This window comes from Mesocricetus auratus, unplaced genomic scaffold, assembly GCF_017639785.1.
Source record: "Mesocricetus auratus isolate SY011 unplaced genomic scaffold, BCM_Maur_2.0 Super-Scaffold_100707, whole genome shotgun sequence".
Taxonomy (NCBI): Eukaryota; Metazoa; Chordata; class Mammalia; order Rodentia; family Cricetidae; genus Mesocricetus; species Mesocricetus auratus.
In genome coordinates, this window is record NW_024429269.1 from 3,294,328 (window position 1) to 3,313,967 (window position 19,640).

A 19,640-nucleotide genomic window follows, 5' to 3' on the forward strand; every position below is an offset into this window, starting at 1 on the left:
TGCTTGGATTCCTAGAAAAGTGACCATATTTAACTTGAGCTGAAGTGGCTTGCATGTTTTCCTTTTCTTCTTGTGGTTTATTTGTGACAATTTTTTTTAATTCATCTGAGACTTTTTATTGTGGCTTTTCATAGAAATCTTTTTCTCCCCAATAGGTAATTACCGCATTATTTACTGAACTGTCCAGCGTGTACTTAAAGACTGCAACAAAGCATTTCCCTCTCTTTCCATCCTCCCCCCTCCTTCCTCGTTTGTTTTGTAGCTCAGGCTGGCTTCCTTTTCCTCGGCCTCCTGAGTGCTAGGATTATAGGAGTGCACTGCCATGCCCAGTTTATTGAGTTTTCTTTAATTACAAAAACAGCACATACTTATTAAGGAACAGGGATTGAGACGTAGCGTTTCTTGTCAGTAAACAGATAGTAGGCAGTGAGAAGCCGTGCACAGGGTGCGAGGCCACACAGACCTGGCCTTGTGTCTGGCTCCCCAGTTTGCTGTAGTGTCTTAAGCAACTTTCCTAACCCCACCATTCGCCGCTTCTTTGTCTGCTCCCTCCCCCCATGAGGCTTCTGAAGTGATGAGCAGTGCGAATGCGTCTGGAGCACACAGGGCTGGCACCTGCAAAGGTAGCGGGACTACTCCTGGGTGCAGTGCTGCTGGCTTTCCATTTCAGTCTAGGTGCGGTGCTGTCTGTCTTCCTCGGTTGGCTTTAATTATATTGATTCACATGTCATTGGCCTTCAAAACAAGGCAGGTCTCTTGGCAGTGGCAGTAACCACGACGTGTGGAGAACCCACGCTTGGCTTCTGATAGAACTCTGCCACTTGATGAGGCAATTTTGGCTGAAATGGGAAAAAGAAAATAGTACCATATGCATGGATAAATAGGCAGGTTTTGGATGTACAGACAAAGATATATAATTGTCTCTTTTAGTGAAGAAACACTTCAAATATGAAGGGCGTGTTGGCTTTAACCATTGTTCGTGGTTATAGCATAGTACAGTTATGGAGAGTGTTGAAGTCATCCTGTGTGTATGCATATGGGCTACTCCTTAGATGAATGAGTATAAGTGCTACCATTCCATACTGTGTGGACAGTGGGCTTTATTATGTACAGTGCAGTGGCATCTATCTGTAAGGTTGTGATGAGTTGAGGTAAGTGCTACCATTCCATACCGCGTGGACAGTGGGCTTCTCCCTCCATCTCTGAGTTTTTTGGCATAATTTTCTCTCCTTCCTCTAGCTTCTTCAGATATAACTGTTGAAAGATACTATATATAGGAGACCTAAGTAGGGGTGGAGAGATGGCTCAGAGGTTAAGAGCACTGACTGCTCTTCCAGAGGTCCTGAGTTCAATTCCCAGCAACCACATGGTGGCTTATAAACCATCCACAATTCAATCTGGTGCCCTCTTCTGGCAGAACACTGTATATGTAATAAATAAATAAATCTTAAAAAAAAAAAGACCTAAGTAAACAGGTGCCGCCCATTTATGGTGGGGAATCTCAGAGCACTAGTCTTAAAGGAAGAAAAGTCAAGCAGATGGTTGAAAGCAAGGTCGCAGTAGCTCAGAATATATTCCTGCAAATAAATTTAGGAGCTGCCTGTGTGTTATGAATGCTAGAGGAGAAGGTGTAGCCACAGAGGAAGAGGTGATGGGGGAGGGGGTGATAGAGGAGGAAGAGGTGATGGGGAGGTGATGGGGGTGGGGAGTAATGGGGGTGACAGGGAAGGGGGAAGTCAGGGGGTGCAGGGAGGAGGTGGTGATAGGGGGTAGGGATAGTTGACAGAAGAGGGGGTGGTGATGGGGAAGGAGGTGGGGGGAAGGTGACAGGGGAGGAGGAGGTGACAGGAGGAAGAAGAGGTGACAGGGGAAGAGGAGGGGGAGGGGGGAGGTGACAGGGGAGAAGGAGTTGGCAGAGGGCAGGAGGTGACAGGTGAGCAGGCTATAAATTTCAAAACTGTTCTGGAGAGGAAAACGCCAGTGAGAGTTTGAGTAGTATTTTAGTGGTAGCTGCCATGTCTCTTAAGGGAGATTTAGAAACTAGAGACAAAGAATTGTTTCTCTAAGGAGTTTTTAATCTGGTTGAAGAAGAATCAGTTGAAATGATGAACTAAGTTTTGAACCATATGATACTAAATTGAGTCCAGTGGGATTTTAGGGATTTGGCAGTCCCTTGTAGTTTATGGAAGCTGCCAAGACTTAAAGTGGCCACAGAGGATAGTGACTGTAGGGTTTGGTTGATAGCCGAAGGAGGGCTGTGTGCTGGGAGTGAGTGAGGCTTGAGGCTCGAGCCCCTCCTCTCCAGACCGGGAGAGACTTTAGAGAGTCCTGAAGGGAACCATGAGGGGCAGTGAACAGGGAGAAGAGGGCGGGCACCTGCATGGCCCTGAGCAGTGAGCTGACCTGGTGAAAAGCAGTGACCGACTGGGCATGTTGGACTGTCGGTGTGTGGACAGAGCAGTATGGCTGCAAAGAGTTACGGTAAACAGAGTAGGGCTGAAACTAATGGCGGCCTCCTCCAGTGAGCACAAGAAGACACTTGGTCTCCTACGTTGTCTGTTGAAGAAAATCCAGTGACACTCTGTTGCATTCCTAACTGCAGCAACAGACTCTGGAGTCTTGGTGGCTTGGATATAGAATCTGTCTTCTTTTTTTTTTTTAAATTAATTTATTTTTATGCACATTGATGTTTTTTCTGTATGTCTGTGTGAGGGTGTTGAATCCTGCAGTTACAGTTGTGAGCTGCCATGTGGGTGCTGGGAATTGAACCCAGGTCCTCTGGAAGAGCTGTCAGTGATCTTAACCACTGAGCCATCTCTCTAGTCCCCAGAGTCTGTTTGTCTTCTTTTTTTTCACCTGAGACAGTGTTTTTCTGTATTGTTCTGGAGGCTGTCCTGGAACTTGCTCTGTAGACCAGGCTGGCCTTGAACTCAGAGATCCGCCTGCCTCTGCCTCCTGGGTGCTGGGATTAAAGGCGTGCACCACCACCACCCGGCGAGTCTGTCTTCTTTACATGCTGTAGCTCTCTTTAGTGGCAGCGTTTCCCTAGCATTCTCCGGGAGCAGAGGGAGAGAATTCCCACCTGCTCTTAACTACCAGTTAGTATAAAGGACAGATTGCTCTGGGTCACTTTCTCTTTGTCCAGACCTGGGCTTCTGGCTTTGACCAGGCAGTAGAATGGAGATGTGGTAAGCAACGAGATGTCTGAGTTCTACCCACCCGTCTCTCACACCATTACCAGTGAGCTTGTAAACCGAAGCTTTGTGGTCCTTGGAGAATGTATTATCCTCTTCCTAGAAAACAATGATTTACAAAATGGCAAGACAGTCTTACAACCTGGCAATTTCATGTGGAGAAACACTGACTCTATGCAGAAATACTCAGGAAGGCCTTGGTCATAATGGAAACTAGAAGCACCTAACAAAAGGCGCTTACCTAATGCATGGCCTTTCTGTATGGGTGGTATTCAGCTACTGATGTCTGTATATGGGTGGTATTCAACTACTAATGTCTGTATATGGGTCGTATTCAACTACTAATGTCTGTATATAGGTGGTATTCAACTACTAGTGCCTTTGTGGTAGGATGTCTCATGGTAGAAGATCAGAGGGGTTTTTGTTTTCATTCTTGAAACTCTTGCTGACCTTAAACTGGCTGTGTAGCTAAGGGTGACCTTAAACTCTTTAAATTGCATGTACCTGTATGTGTCTGTGTCTGTGTGTCCCCGTGAATGCACGAAGAGGACACTGGGTCCTCTGGGCCTAACATTACAGGCCATTGTGAGCCAGTGACACGGGAGCCAAACTCAGGTCGTCCACAGAGCTATGTCTTCAGACTCGACCCTGAATTCTTGATTTTTCTGCCTCCACCCCATGAGTAGAGGCATGTGCCACCATATCTGGCTTAACAGCTCTTAATATAAGTGAAAAAAATCAGGTTGCAAAAGAGAACATACGGTGCCCTAGTTTTGTAAGCATGTGTGCGTGGATAAAGGAAACCTCTGCCTTTGGCAAAATAGCATTTGTGTTTCCCTCCAGAATGCACATTATGTAGTCAAGAAAGAGACATAACTTCTCATTAAAACATACAAATGAAGGGTAAGAATCTAAGAATCTGGTCAGTGCACTGGGGCGAACACATCTGAGATGTTACCCTCGAGTTTGTGAGCAGTAGAATTGAGACAGTTTAAGAGGATAGATCGTCAAAGGCCCGAGTATCCAGGGAAGCAGTAGGAGGACAGAGAGCTTCTGCCACAGGCCCACAGATGCCCCCTTAGCCCAGGCTGTGGGTTGTTAAGAGCAGGAAATAGCCACCAAGAAAGCATGGCTGTGGTTTCCTGTCTGTGGATTTTGTGTTCACATTTATCATTGCTGTGTGGTGTAGGAGAATCTCTAGGTTGAGAAATTAATATGAAACTGAAGGCTGATAATAAGGCCGGGCTATCTGTCCTGCAGACTGTTCTAGAGGGGCGCACAGAGGTTCTCAGAAGTAAACACCCCTGAGAGGGACTGGATATATGATTACAAAGGAAGCAGTCTGCCACCCAGTGAGCAAGAATCAGCAGCTAGAGTCAGGGGAGCAGGGGAGACAAGGAGTAGGCACTGTTACAAATGCAGGAATGGGGCTTCTGGAGGCTTGCAATAGCTGTCAGAATTAAAGCCAGAGGTAGGCTGAGTCGTGATGCTGGCAGAGGAGAGAGCTGACTGATTAGACAAACAGAGTTGAAGACCATGGCCCTGAAGACCATGGCAGGTGGGCCGCACCTGGCTCCTGGCTTGCTTTTGTTTTTGTTTTTGGAGATAGGGTCTCATTATGGACCAGGCTGGCCTTGAGTTCATGGAAATCCACCTGTCCCTGTCTCCTGAGTGCGGGAATTAAAGGTGTGTGCCAGTGTGCTCAGCGATGTCTTGCTTTTTATAGTTTGATTTTTATAATGTAAGAATGAACAACAAGCTGGGCATTGGTGGCGCACGTGAGTTCCAGGATAGCCTCCAAAACAATAAGAGAAACCCTGCCCCCAAAAACAAAAAACAAACAAACAAAAAAACCAACAAAGGGCTGACAGATTTTTAAAACTTGGTTTTACTTTATGTATGTGAGTATTTTGCTTATATGCATGTGTGTATCACATGCATGCATGACTGGTGTTGTGGAGGCTAAAGGAAGGCATCGATCCCCTGGAACTGGAGTTACAGATGGTTGAGAGTCACCATGTGGTACTAGGGACTGAGCCTGGGTCCTCTGCAAGAGCAACAAGTGCTCTTAACCACGTAGCCATTTCCCCAGATCCTCCTGCCTTTTAAAGTCCTAAAATATGCTGCAGATAATTTATGTGACTCCCACACACACTAAAATATTAGTTGTCTGGCCCTTTGCTGAGAGTTTCCCAATTCCTAAACTAGACAGATGTGAAGAAACTGCCAGAAGGCAGCACAAAGGGCAAAGTGACAGTTGTGAAAGAGCTGAGAGGGTATGGAGGCCGGAGTAGGCGCTGGCAGGCATCAGGTAGAAACTCGGGGGCAGGTGGAGAGGCGGACTATATTCAGAGACTGCGGATAATAAGTCTCTAGGTTAGTGAGCGACAGGAGCTCTAAGATTCAGAAAATTCAGAGTCTTCAACACAGAACCAACTCCTCTCCAAATAAAACTCCCACAAGTAAATACTTCTCAGATTTTCAGATAGCAGAGCATGAGGCTGGGGAGATCTCTCAGTTGGTAAAGAGCTTTCCACACAGGCAGGAGGGCACTCACTCATGTAAGAGCCGGGGCAGTGGCATGCTGGCATGTGTCTGTGCTGGGCAGGCAGAGGTTTGAGCATCCTTGGGAGTGTGCTGGTCAGCCTGTGTAGCTTCATGGTAAGCTCCATTAAAAAGTGAGATCGTAGCTGGGTGGTGGTAATACACGTCTTAGATTCTAGCACCCAGGAGGCAGAGGCTGGTGGATCTCTAAGTTCGAGGTTAGTCTGATCTACAAAGCTACACAGAGAAACTCTGTCTTGAAAAACCAAACCAAGCGAAAACAAAAACAGAAACAGTCTGCAGACACTCAAGTTGCTTATATAGAATGGTATGATGTTTGCACATACTTCCACATCCTGTTGCATCAGTGGTTCTCACCCTCCCTAATGCGTCGACCCTTTAATACTGTTCCTCATGTTGTGGTGACCCCAACCATAACATTATTTTTGTTTGCTATTTCATAACTGTAATTTTGCTGTTATGGACCATAATATAAATACTTTGATTTCTGATATTCTTAGGTGACCTTGTGAAAGGAAGGTCATTTGACCCTCAAAGAGGTCACAGTTCACAGGTTGAGAACCCCTGTGTTATGTGCTTTAAACCATCTCTAGATTACTTATAATACCGTTAGTCTGTTTTCTGCTATTGTCACAAAATACTTGATGTTGAGTAATATAGAAAATAAAGAGGTTTGTTTGTTTTTAATTGGGAATTTGATACATATATACAATGTGTTTGATCTTACCAGCCCCCACAGCCTCCTTCCAGATTTGTGTCCTCTTTCACAGCCCCGAGTCCAGACAGTGCTGTCCTGTTGTGCATGAGTGTAGACCATCCGCCAAAGCACGGGCAACTTAACAGGGCCATTCTCCCCATCTCACCCAGCAGCCTTTCGTTGCCCAAGCACCTCAGCTAGGGGTGGGGCTTCATGAGGGCCTTGCCCATCCTCCCGGAGTTTTGAATGGCTTGATCTCACTCATAGTTTTTGAGGCTGAACATTCAGAAAACATAGTGCTGACTTTGGCAAATGCCCCTTGGCTGTGTGGTGGATGATGGCATGGTGGAAATTAAGCCCACGGGAAGTTTAGTTGTTGGTATTATCATATTAAAATTTTAATTGTTTTTAAATGAGAGTCTGCATACATTGTCCATGTTGGTCTTGAACTCTTAACTCAAATGGTCCCCTTGCCTCTGTCTCCCAAATAGCAGGCACTTATCATTCCAGGTTAATAGTTTAATTCTTACAAACAAATATACGAAATAAGATGGAAAGGTAGGGAGAAAGTGACGTGGACCTGAAAACATCCTGTTTCTGAAATCAGTATACGGACTGCAGTCATTAGTAAACAGGATGTAGAAGAGTGGATTGGGGAGCTGAAGGATGGGCTGGGGACATTCACCCTAAGTGGGATTTTAAAAAACGGAATTAGGTAATACACAGGATAAGTTGGTAGACTATGGTTGCTGTGGGCTAGACCTAGGGTGAAGGTAGAATAATAATTAAAAAGGGGAAAGTGTGAAAATTATTGTAAACCACTATTGTAACTGTATTATCATAATTATGATTGCCATAAAAAAAAAGGCAAGATTGGCAAGAGACCAGATATAGACATAGGAGCTAGAGACTGAAAACTAACTGAAGGTTGTCTACAGTGCTTACATGCTGTCTGAGTTTTGTCATACTTCTGAGCAAAGGCACTGTCACTTTTCTGACGGGAAAACTGTCTCTCAGGGTAAAATGGGCATCTAACTGTGGGGTTCCATCCAGGGTTGGCTGCTCTGAGGGGTGTCTTTCCTGAATACAGCACATAATTTCTGACTGGAGGAATGTAGAATTAAGGGCAGAACTAAAAGTTATTTGGACAGTGAAGTCCTTGAAGTGATTGATGACCTCAGGAGAGGCAGGGTGCAGAGCAGCACGGTCAGTGTCGAGGGTGTAGCTTCTAGGTAATGCCTGACATTATGAAAGCAGATGGATTCATTAACAGATGCTGCTCAGAGCCTTCCAGAATACTTTTAAGTATGAGGTAGGAGGAAGACTGGATGTCCCCAAGACAGAAAAAGAACATGAGTCAAAGATGTGGGTGGGATACTAAAACTGTCCTTTCATAGAAGTTAAGGGAAGAGACTGAGGACCCGGCTCATTCATTAACTCCTCACAGTGGATGCAGTGAGTGACATTAGCAAGGCCTGAACAGAGGAAGGTCCTGCTCTCAGGGAGTAGGGATTAGTGTGGGAGGTGGGAAGAAGAGATGGGGGGAGGAATGGGGAGAGGAGAAGGAAGGAAGAAAAAAGAAAGTAGGTTAATTTCAGGAAGTGTCAGGGGCTAAGAAAGGCAACTTTAAAGTGACAGCATCAAGAAATGGGCCTGCAGCACGCGAGTCAACAGGAAAAGCAGAGTATTTCAGAGAGCCGCAAGGATGAGGTTGTCAGCCGTTACAGAACTTGGCGTGGGTGATCTGAAAAGGGGGCAGTGTAGCTCAGATTAAAAGAGCAGGGGGATGGTGATGGCTAAATTGGATATGGGGGGCAGTGCGGTGAGAGGCCACATCCCATTCCTAAGGGAGGGGAAACTGAGTAGCTTGCAGTGTGTGCAGGCAGGGATGGGGCAGGTTGGTGGGCACTAGGGCTGTGGGGGTGAGGATTAGGAAGATGCACAGTGCACCTGCACTGAGAACACTGAAGATCACTGCGTCTATTATTTCTAGATGAGAGAGGAACAGAGTTCTCTTCCTTTTATGCTTGAAAACTGTAGGTCAGTGTTTAGGAGGCAGAGTCCACACAATTGGCTCATGCTGGTGGATGAAATTCTTATGAATCAGTGTTGGTTTTCATTCAAACATTTGTTTCCATTGTCAACTCTGCTTGTATGTTGGGTGCACTGAGAGTACTGTTGCCCAGATGCGTGGAACCCAGGGTTCTCCTGCCTTTGCTTCCTCTCTGTGGAATGACAGGTATGCCTGCACACCTGGCTCATGGCTCATGCTGGTTCATTTATGCCTCCGGGTGCTCCTCATCTGCCCCATTTGTTCCAAACTCCGTTCTAGGTGTAAACATCATCTCACCTACCAGCTCTGGAAGTCCTTGTATTCTGCCTATATTTTACAGTACTCTGCTTTACATTCTCCAGCACTCTGAGCAAGCAACTACTGCCTATGAAAACGTCCCCTGTTGTCTTGGTGTGTGTCTGTGGTAACTGCTCACTCCAAAAAGCCCTGCTTGGTAGTGTGCTCTGTGACCGCTGAATCTGCCCGGGAGCCTTTTCAGAAAGACTAATTTAAAGTCTTTAGCAGCACCTTCAGTAGTGAGCACTTTTCAAATAGTCCCTTTCCATCTTCTCTTTAAATCAGGAGAGCAAACTCTGGTGTCAACTGTTTCAAGATTCATGTGTTGAAGCAAAATGATACCACAGAAAGCAGAGAAAGGAAGACCGGTCCGAGTAAGGTGAGCGGGGAAGGCTACTGGCTGCACGGCCTGGATCCCGTCTTGATTCCCTGTTGTGTTATTACTCATCATTACAGCAGAAGCACATACAGTTGAATAAAAGGATAATGTGGGTGTTTTAGAAATGGGGGTCATGAGTCAGGCATAGTGGGGCACGCCTTTAATCCCAGCACTTGGGAGGCAGAGGCAGGTGGATCTGTGAATTTGAGGCTAGTCTGGTTTACAGGACAGTCAGGGCTACACAGTGAGACCCTGTCTTCAAAACTAAACAAAGAAATGTGGGTCTTAATTGGGATGTTTGACTAGATGTTATTTATCTGAGTTTGGAGATTTGTTTTCATTTTTATTTTTTGAGATAGGGTCTCACTTCTATAGCCCTGTCTTGCCTAAAACTCACTGTGTTAACCAGGGTAGTTTCAAGGTCAGAGAGATCTGCCTGTCTCTGCCTCATGAATTCTGGAATTAAAAGTGTGTGCTACCACATCCGGCTCCAGAGATGTATTTTTAAGTCATGCGTTTGTGTGTGGATTTGTGCACGTAAGCATGGGTGCTTGTGGAGGCCAGAGGCTTTGCAGCCCCTGGAGCTGGAGTTGCAGGTGGTTGTGAGCCACCCCTGTGGGTGCTGGGAACCAAGCTTGGATCCTCTGCAAGAGCTGTGAGCTTCAGCCCTTCTTTGTCAACTTTAAATTATCCAAATTAGATTTTGTTTTACTTTTTGTCATCCTGATCAGTTGTTCTCCTTAAACCTTAGTAAAATTTCCATCAACTTTTTGTTTTTACCTAAGTGTAGAATAGAAAAGGCCTTATCTGACTTTAACAGTTGTACATTTAGAGCAAAGATGGAAGCTGGGAGTGGCTTGGTCTCTGAGCCAATCAGTCCACTGCCTTGTGGTTGGTTTTTCTTGCCATCTCCCTTCCCCCTGCTGGGGACTGAATTCACAGATTTGACAAGGTAGACAGATGTTCTGCAGCTGTTTATATCTTGTCTAAAGCTTGGTGAGGTCAAGGGTTATTACACATCCTAGGCAATTCTTGACATGTGTTAATTTGCAGTTGGGCAGTGGTGGCATACACCTTTAATCCAAGCACTTCAGGAGACAGAGGATAGTGGATCTCTGTGAGTTTCCAGGACAGCCTGGTCTACAGAGTAAACTCCAGGACAGCCAGAGCTACACAGAGAAACCCTGTCTCAAAAAACAAAACAAAATAACAACAACAAATACATTTCAGCCACGCACACTTTTTTTTCTTGAGGCAGGGTCTTACTATGTAGTGCAGGCTGGCCTTGAACTCAAGATTCTCCTGCCTCAGCCTCCTGAGTGCTACCTCTCTCCCTGGCTGTGAATGTGCTTATGTGAAGAAGTGAATGGGTGAACTGGAATGTTTTGGGCATAGAGTAGTGTGACTTGACTTCTGTTTGAAGGGAGTGTAGGTAGAAAAGCTTCCCTACATTGGTCTTATAGAGTTTGGTGAGGGAACTGGGGATGCTGTGTCAGGATGCATGAGTTTCAGAACCTCACATCCTCTACCTACTTTCATAGCACGATGATACCTTGTTATTTGCATGCAAGTCTCTCCATTTTACAGGATTAGGACACTGAGTATGATGGCTGACAGCAGGTCTGGTCCAGCTCTAAAGGATGAAGGATGATGCCTCTCATTTCTGTGTATACTGTTCCTCTCCGAAAAGACCAGGTTACTGTTTCTATTTTAAGGAGTGCCTGATGTCTGCTAATGGAAGATAAATAGAGGCAAATTGAAAAATACCTTTTATCTATTTCTGGGTGAAGTTCAAAAGAGCTCTCTTAACTCTTTTCAACTCTAAATTTAACAAATTGAGCTTCTCAGAGTTGTTTTTGAGTAGTTCACAAGGAGACCTTCATGTTAGGAGGGGACCAGGGTTAGATGGATGTTGCTTCCCCTTCTCTCATGGAATGCCCAGGCCTCAGGTCGCTGGGGCTAGCGTGTGGGATAGTAATGGAGCTTTAAGCATAACCTTTTCAAGACTGACAAGATTCTCCTTCTTTTGCAGGCCTGATTGTTGGTAGTGACATGGAGGACAGGGCTGGCATTTCAAACTGCCAGCTGTTTTTACCAGTCACTGCATAACTCGAGGGGAAGCTATGCATACTGGCTGCTCAACAAAGCCAAGGAACAAAAGCTATGGAGTTAAGACGGTCCCTCTGAGCCCAGGGCCTTTCCCCTGGATTTTAACACCATGGATCTCTTCCTCTTCATCCCATCAGCCATGTGGTACCTTTTTCTATTTGATGACAACAGCCAATACTTAGGATCCATCTGACTAGGGTTAGAGACTTTCTCAGTCACAGCTGAGGAAAATGAAATTTCCATTTTATTTGGTGCCTTGTGCAGGGAGCACGCTGACTCTTCCACAAACTTGTATGTGAAAAAGAGGTTGAGTTTTGTCAAACAAACTCATGGTTATGGCGAGTGATCCAACGTGATCGGAGTGGGCAAGAGCCACAGAGAACTCATGACAGGCTATACCATGTTGCGGAATGGGGGAGCGGGGAATGGTGGTCAGACCTGTATGCTGCGCTGGTCCAACCGCATCCGGCTGACGTGGCTGAGTTTTACTCTTTTCATCATCCTGGTCTTCTTCCCCCTCATCGCTCACTATTACCTCACCACTCTGGATGAGGCAGATGAAGCCGGCAAGCGCATCTTTGGCCCTCGGGCTGGCAACGAGCTCTGTGAGGTCAAGCATGTTCTAGATCTTTGTCGGATTCGAGAGTCTGTGAGCGAAGAGCTTCTACAGCTAGAAGCCAAGCGGCAGGAGCTGAACAGTGAAATCACCAAACTGAACCTCAAGATTGAAGCCTGTAAGAAGAGCATAGAGAATGCCAAGCAGGACCTGCTGCAGCTCAAGAATGTCATCAGCCAGACAGAGCACTCCTACAAGGAGCTGATGGCCCAGAACCAGCCCAGACTGTCCCTGCCCATCCGACTGCTCCCCGAGAAGGATGATGCTGGCCTCCCACCGCCCAAGGTCACTCGGGGTTGCCGGCTACACAACTGCTTTGATTACTCTCGATGTCCCCTGACCTCTGGCTTTCCTGTCTATGTCTATGACAGTGACCAGTTTGCCTTTGGGAGCTACCTGGACCCTTTGGTCAAGCAGGCTTTTCAGGCTACCGTGAGAGCCAATGTTTATGTTACAGAAAATGCAGCCATTGCCTGCCTATATGTGGTGTTAGTGGGAGAAATGCAGGAGCCTGCTGTGCTGCGGCCTGCCGACATTGAGAAGCAGTTGTATTCTCTGCCGCACTGGAGGACGGATGGACACAACCATGTCATTATCAACCTGTCCCGGAAGTCAGACACACAGAATTTACTGTACAATGTCAGTACAGGCCGGGCCATGGTGGCCCAGTCTACATTCTATGCTGCCCAGTACAGGCCTGGCTTTGATTTGGTAGTGTCACCGCTTGTCCATGCCATGTCCGAACCCAACTTCATGGAAATCCCACCGCAGGTGCCAGTTAAGCGAAAATATCTCTTCACTTTCCAGGGTGAGAAGATCGAGTCCCTGAGATCTAGCCTTCAGGAGGCCCGTTCCTTTGAGGAAGAAATGGAGGGCGACCCCCCAGCCGACTATGATGACCGCATCATTGCCACCCTAAAGGCTGTACAGGACAGCAAGTTAGATCAGGTGCTGGTAGAATTTACCTGCAAAAACCAGCCGAAGCCCAGTCTGCCTACTGAGTGGGCCCTCTGTGGGGAGCGGGAAGACCGCCTGGAGTTGCTGAAGCTCTCGACCTTTGCCGTTATCATCACTCCTGGGGACCCACACTTGGTTATTTCATCCGGGTGTGCAACACGGCTCTTTGAAGCCCTGGAAGTGGGAGCTGTGCCGGTTGTTCTGGGGGAGCAGGTACAGCTCCCGTACCATGACATGCTGCAGTGGAATGAGGCCGCCCTGGTGGTGCCCAAGCCACGAGTTACAGAGGTTCACTTCCTGTTACGGAGTCTCTCAGACAGTGATCTGTTGGCTATGAGGCGGCAAGGCCGCTTTCTCTGGGAGACCTACTTCTCCACTGCTGATAGTATTTTTAATACCATGCTGGCCATGATTAGGACTCGCATCCAGATCCCAGCTGCTCCCATCCGGGAAGAAGTAGCAGCTGAGATCCCCCATCGTTCAGGAAAAGCAGCAGGAACTGACCCCAACATGGCTGACAATGGGGACCTGGACTTGGGGCCAGTAGAGACAGAACCACCCTATGCCTCGCCTAAATACCTCCGCAACTTTACTCTGACTGTCACAGACTGTTACCGTAGCTGGAACTCTGCACCTGGACCTTTCCATCTTTTCCCACACACACCTTTTGACCCTGTGCTGCCCTCTGAGGCCAAATTCCTGGGCTCAGGGACTGGATTTCGGCCCATTGGTGGTGGGGCTGGGGGCTCTGGCAAGGAGTTCCAGGCAGCACTTGGAGGCAATGTCCAGCGGGAGCAGTTCACGGTTGTGATGCTGACCTATGAGCGGGAGGAAGTGCTCATGAACTCCCTGGAGAGACTCAACGGCCTCCCCTACCTGAACAAGGTAGTGGTGGTGTGGAACTCTCCCAAGCTGCCCTCGGAGGACCTTTTGTGGCCAGACATTGGTGTTCCCATCATGGTAATAGAACTGGGCAGTACATTTTACTGCGCTGAATAGTATCACACTCTTGATGCCTTTTCTAGGTTTATCACTTTTGTTCCCTCACTAGTAGCAGAGGTGAATATATGTGTGTGTGTGTGTGTGCGCGCGCATGCATGCTTGCTATCCTGGTGCTGGGGTTTGAGCCTAGGGCCTTTTACATGCTGCCATAACATATTTATTGATTTATTTATGAACCCCTCTAGGTTCCTTTCCCTGTGAAGTTTCTGCTTGCTGCCTTTCAGGCTATGCTGGCTCCATTACTGCCCAGCATGTCCTAAGTCTCCCTGGTGCCTTCACAATAGGAACTGATACTGGAGCCATGAAGGTTCACAAAGCTCCCTCCGTTATCCTTTGGACATCTTCCATACTGATGATAGTAGTAAGAGAAAGCTGTCCTAGGGCACTTAGTAGGCACTGTGTAGTCTCTCCATCTCTCCTCTAGCTCTTGCCAAGACTGGCGAGTAACAGGAACTGTGCTTAAGCATGTTCGAGTCAAGAAGCTTCCATCTCAGTCATTCCCAAAGGACTGGGAAATGACCCAGGTCTTCTCCCGGGGTGCAGTGGAAGCCTCTGGAAGGCTGGTGTTGGGGATTTTGATATTTGAGAGTTGAAGATTTTGAACCTTTGCCTGAGTATTTTGCAGGTTGTACTAATGCTTTGCTTTGCTGTGTCTGAGTCATGGGTACAGGGGACACATTAGGGTTAGGGTTAGGGTTAGGAGTGTGGCTTCTCAGGACTGTGCATGTCTGCCTACAGTACTACGTTAGCCATCTGGGGGAGAGGTGCACTCCATTGCTCTTATCTTAAGACCACCAAGTACTTAGCTGCATCATGAGTTCTTTCTAGAAAAAGGAAGGAAGAAGGACAAAAAAGTTTGGTGGGCTGTGCATTTCTAGATGTGTGCTTGAGAAGAATCAGTTTTTTGGGATGATTTGTCTAAAAAGGGGTTCTGAGTCTAGTCCAGTTTTTAAAAAATTGATATCATTGGAAAAGCCATTCTCTTTAAAGGTTTTCTTTCAGTTTTGTTGTTGTTTTCTGACATGGTCTTACTATATAGTTTTCTCTGGCTGCCCTGGAACTCACTACGTACCAAGATGGCCTTGAACTCAGAGACGTCCACCTGCCTCTGCCTTCCGAGTGCTGACATTAAAGGTGTGCACCAGCATGCCTATCTAGCTACCTTTGCAATGTTTTCAGAGCAGCAGTAGCATGATGTGATTTTTTTTAATGTATACTGTAAATGGGGAGATTTCTGAGAGACTTCCCTAAGTGAAGCGTGTGTCTTTTCTTGGTTGTTTTAGGTTATGGTTGTTTGAATGAGATGGTCCCCATAGGTTTATATGTCTGCATGCTTCGTCCCCATTGATGAACTGGGAAGAATTAGGAGTGAAGCCTTTTTGGAGAAGGTTCAAAGCCTACACCAGGCCCAGTGTCTTGCTCTCTGCCTGTGGACCAGGACATAGATAGCTCTCAGCTACTTCTCAAGCACCACGCCTGCCTGCCTATCACCATGCTCCCACCATGATGGTAGCGGACTTAACCCTAGAAAGCAAGTTCCCAGTTAAATACGTTTTCTTATTACAGTTGCTTTGGTCGTGTGGTGTCTTTTCACAGCAGTAGAACAGTGACTAAGACAGGTATGCTTGAGTTGTTTTAAAGTGTGCTGTTTTGTGAGCGGCAGCTTTCCTCATGTAGTAGATGGCAGAGCAGCCTTGGCTCCCTGTTTCCAGTAAGTGATGACTGAAATTCACCAGGAACTTGCCAGATCGAATCCTTTTCTATAATCTGGTGGGAAATGAGTAGTCCCCTGTGATTTCTGGGCAGCCCCTTGCAGTAATATGATACCTAGCTAGAAATGCCAGAAATTCTCCAAATGGACCATTCTAACACACTTTCTGTAGTAGCATGCAGCCTTCTCTAGTTGCTAGTTTTTAAAAGGAAAGACTTTCAAGTTAGAGAATTTCAGTCTAGTTGGCTAAATATTTTGACTGTGCTTCCTGCTTAAGGGAAAGAGGCATTTAGATCAGCAATTGAAATTGCTGACCCTCTTGGTGGAGGCAGGTATCAGGGCCAGCAAGAGCTCTGTTTATAATGCTTTTCAAAGTAGAAGTAGGTATCAGGATTTCCAGCTATAATTTAATGCATAGCTTTTCTTTTGTTCCAAGCCCAAATTTCCTGGAAAGGCATAAGATTGCTTATGAGTAAGTAATATAAATATATAACATAAAATTAAAACTGTAAAATAACTGTGTAAAGCAGGTAGCAAGCTAGGCGAGGCTGAGCTAGCATCAAGATGCAGTGACTTTGAGCAGTATTGATGGCTGGAAGGCAGGGGCTTGCTGTTAGGGCTGGAACTTGCCACTTGTGAGCCCGGCTGGTCCTGAGTTTGTGTTCCTCATGCCTCATTCTTCTGCATCCCGGGACAGAGGTGCGTGCCACGCCCAGCTTGCTAACCATCTCAGTGTTTTCTCGGTGCTGTGTGGCCTTTGTGTGCATCATCTCCCTGGAGGCTGGCCCTGTACTGTGGGCTGTTTTACTTACTCATGCTTTCACAGGACTCCTCAGCTTTTAAAAGTTCCAACAGGCTTGTCTGAAAAGTTAAAACCTGTACTGTTTTTGTGCTGCATTAGCCTCACAGTTATGAATGAAAACCAGCTCACTGCTACTCGTAACTCCACCCCTTGCTCTTCTTCCTTTTGGCCCCTCCCATTTGTTCAGTGAATGAGTGAGTGAGCGAGCTAGTGCCCCTGTGGCCTCAAGTTCTTTGATGTTGGTGCTCCTATGTTAGAGCCGTGATGGGTGCAGCTTCCTAGGCCTCATGCTCTTCATTCCTGAGCTCTGTGGTTTGCTTTGAGTTAGAGGAAACAGCTGCTCTTCCCGTCTCTCCTCTGTATGATAGCGTGAGATGAGGTTGGCTACAGAAATGCACTGTGCGTGTGACATTGGTAGAGGCTGGAGGCCGTTAGGCTGAGTTGAGCCAGTGTAATCTCAGTGACGTAAAGGACCAGTGCAGTGGCAGGATTGCCATCTTGGCCCACTGCATTGTGTTGAGAAGAAAGATGTGATGGGCTCAAGGCTTGTGTGGAGAATGGTAAGAGACGGCCAGCTGACCTGGGAGCGTGCTATGTGAAACAAGCAATTGTTACAGAGTTGCTCCAGCTTGATTGATGTAGGCCAGTAGATGTTTCCACATTGGAAAGCAAGGTTAGAAGTCAAACTCGGTGGCACATGCAAGTCACCCAGCAATCGAGAAGTGGAGGCAGGAGGACTCAAGTTAACGGCCAGCCTGGACAACATGAGTTCAAGACCTGCCTGAACAACAGCGAGAAGAAAAACTAAAACAACAAATACTAATGGGTCTCCTAATTTGTCTCATTATCATTCTTTAGTATTACTTATTATATTGAGTGTTCAGTCTGTAAAGTTGGCAAGTTTGTTGTCATATTCTGGAAACTGCAGGGCTGTCTTGTTCCTGATTCCCTTTACCCACTTCCTCATCCACCGTCTGTATGACAGGCACTGGACATTTCTGTGCTGTCACTATGCGCTATTCTATTCCTTCTGCTTAGTGCCGGCCTCGCAATTAAAGCAGTAACTTTGGAGTTACCAAAGTGTAAACAGAAAATCTGTAATACACCTTTTAGGTACAACATGAAGAAACAGCCAGTTTTTTTTGGGGGGGTCAGGGTGGAGGATTACTGTTGTAATTTGAAACAAAACATCAACAGAAATGTAGAAGTTACTATATTCTTCTAGTTGACCTGTTTCTTTTCCATTGATGCTTTTCTCAAACTCCTAGAGGCCAGTGTTGGTCTGTGTGCACATGGGTTTAGGAATGACTGAGTCTTCCTGTGAGGATTTCTTTGCCCAAACCACGATGGTTAGTTTCTGAGCATCAGTCTAGTGATTAAGCACTATAGCTTTGAAGCCAGCATCTGTTTTTGTTTTGAGGCAGGGTCTCACATAGCCCTGGCAGGCCCGGGGGCCTTGCTATGTAGCCTTGAATTTACATTCCTCCCTCCTCCCCCCATGTGCTGAGGTTAAAGGTGAAACCTCCCCCTTAGGTTTCTGAATCAGAACTTTCCCCTTTCTTCCCTCTTGGGCGTCCTGACAGACCTCTCAGGGATGGAATTCAGTGAACTACTTCTGCACAGACTTGCTTGTGAAGCCTGGCCAGATCCTGTTTGCTGCTGGATTCCCAGCTCTGTGGTCTGCCCTACTCGGGTCTTTTAAAGAATAAGGAAAGAGCTATGTGTGATAATACAAACCTTTAATCCCAGCGTTTGGGAGGTGAGGCAAGTGGGTTTGAGGCCAGCCTGGTCTACATGTGAGTTCCAGGATAGCTGTGAGGAGAGACCTGTCTCAGGTGGAGTGGGGAAGGGAGAGCGAGGAGCCCCACTGTGAAGTTTGCAAATGATCCTCCTGTCTGTGCTCTGGGCCCCAGATCCTCCTCATCACATCAGTTTGCCTTTTTCTTGTTTTTGGACTCGAGTGTGGCGGTTTGCTGGTAATTGACTCCAGGTTCTGCAGACAACAGGGTATTGCGATTCAGTGAAGGGACCACCAGGTTCACACTGTCAGAGGTTGAGTGGAATTGCTCTGCTCTTCAGATAGGCTCCATAGCCATGCTGCTTTCTTTGCACCCGAGCAGAGCCATCTCCTGGGACTCTTGGAAAATGCAGCTTTGGCTGGAGCAAGTGGAGGTCCTGTTTCCAATAGTTCTGGCAACGTCCTTGCAGCTAGGCTTTGAGTCATACCAAGTGCTCAGGCTCTGTAAATAATCATGCAGGAAATTAATTCACAGAACGGATAGTCTTAAAAGAGAAGCTTGAGGGGTCGAATTTCCCTGTGTATGTCTTCTGGGGCCGAGGAGGGGCTGTGCTCTGCAGGACTGGCTGAATTACAGTGCTTTGAGTGGATGGCAGGGTATGTTAGGAAAGCAAATGAATGATGAGGCAGTTTCTATCCTCTCAGGTGGCCACATGATCTTATGTGATAACATTTCTGCAATTGAGAGCACCTTAACATCGATGGGATTTTACTATCACCAAACTTGCATTTGGGGCCTGTCACCTTTCTGCTCCCTGGGGAACAAAGTATAAGGCGTTGGTGGCTTCCCTCCTGGCTGTGTGTCCCCACTGATGTTACCTAGTATCCTAGCCAGGACCTCACACTCCAGGCAGTGCCCTTATGTGTTCTGTTCTCTCTCCCTGAGTGTAGTTCCGTCTCTTTTTGCCTTTCTCTAACCCAACTCTGCCAGTTAAATGGCCAGTCTGTTTCCTGACCCAGAACTTGGCCTCTTTGTTCTGTTACCACTGAATCTGAGCTTAGGAAACCCCTGGCTGTTTTGTTTTTGTTTTTTAAGTGGTTAAATACGCTTGGGGCTAGTTGATTTGAGTCTGTTGCTATGCTCTGATATCTGGAGTAGTGTAGTTTCGATCCTCCTTAGTGTTGATGGAGTTGGACCGCCTGTGGAGCGGTCTAAAGCAGCACTCAAACTAATTTGTCTCTTCACTATGTTTGTAACTGGTGTCATTTTCTGTGATGGAACAGGAATTAATGATACATTTTCCATGGGGGCTTTGGTTTGAAAATATTTGTAACAGCAGTTTAGCAGACCAGGGATTGGGACAGTGAAGAGCAGGGGCTTCAGCCAATCCCAACTCAAAGACTATCTCCAAAATCAGGCAGATATGCAAAGCAGTGTTCTTTGCAGAACTGACAGCAGTGCCCAACAGAAATACCTTAACACCCCTCCCCTCAGCAGAGCTGGGAGCAAGTCACAGTGA

General features: G+C 46.7%; 1 protein-coding gene across 4 annotated transcripts in view; it reads left to right on the forward strand.

The window, feature by feature from the left end:
* Positions 1-19,640, forward strand: part of Extl3 (exostosin like glycosyltransferase 3) — a 101,556-nt gene that overhangs the window by 64,565 nt on the left and 17,351 nt on the right. For 3 of the 4 annotated variants that reach the window (XM_040740748.1, XM_040740749.1, XM_040740747.1), the window contains exons 2-3: positions 9,092-9,185; positions 11,218-13,827. In XM_040740748.1, coding sequence (XP_040596682.1) covers positions 11,680-13,827 — 2,148 coding nt within the window. In that variant the 5' untranslated portion in view covers positions 9,092-9,185; positions 11,218-11,679. The remainder of the gene's footprint in view (positions 1-9,091; positions 9,186-11,217; positions 13,828-19,640) is intronic. The other variant, XM_040740750.1, reaches the window with a different exon arrangement.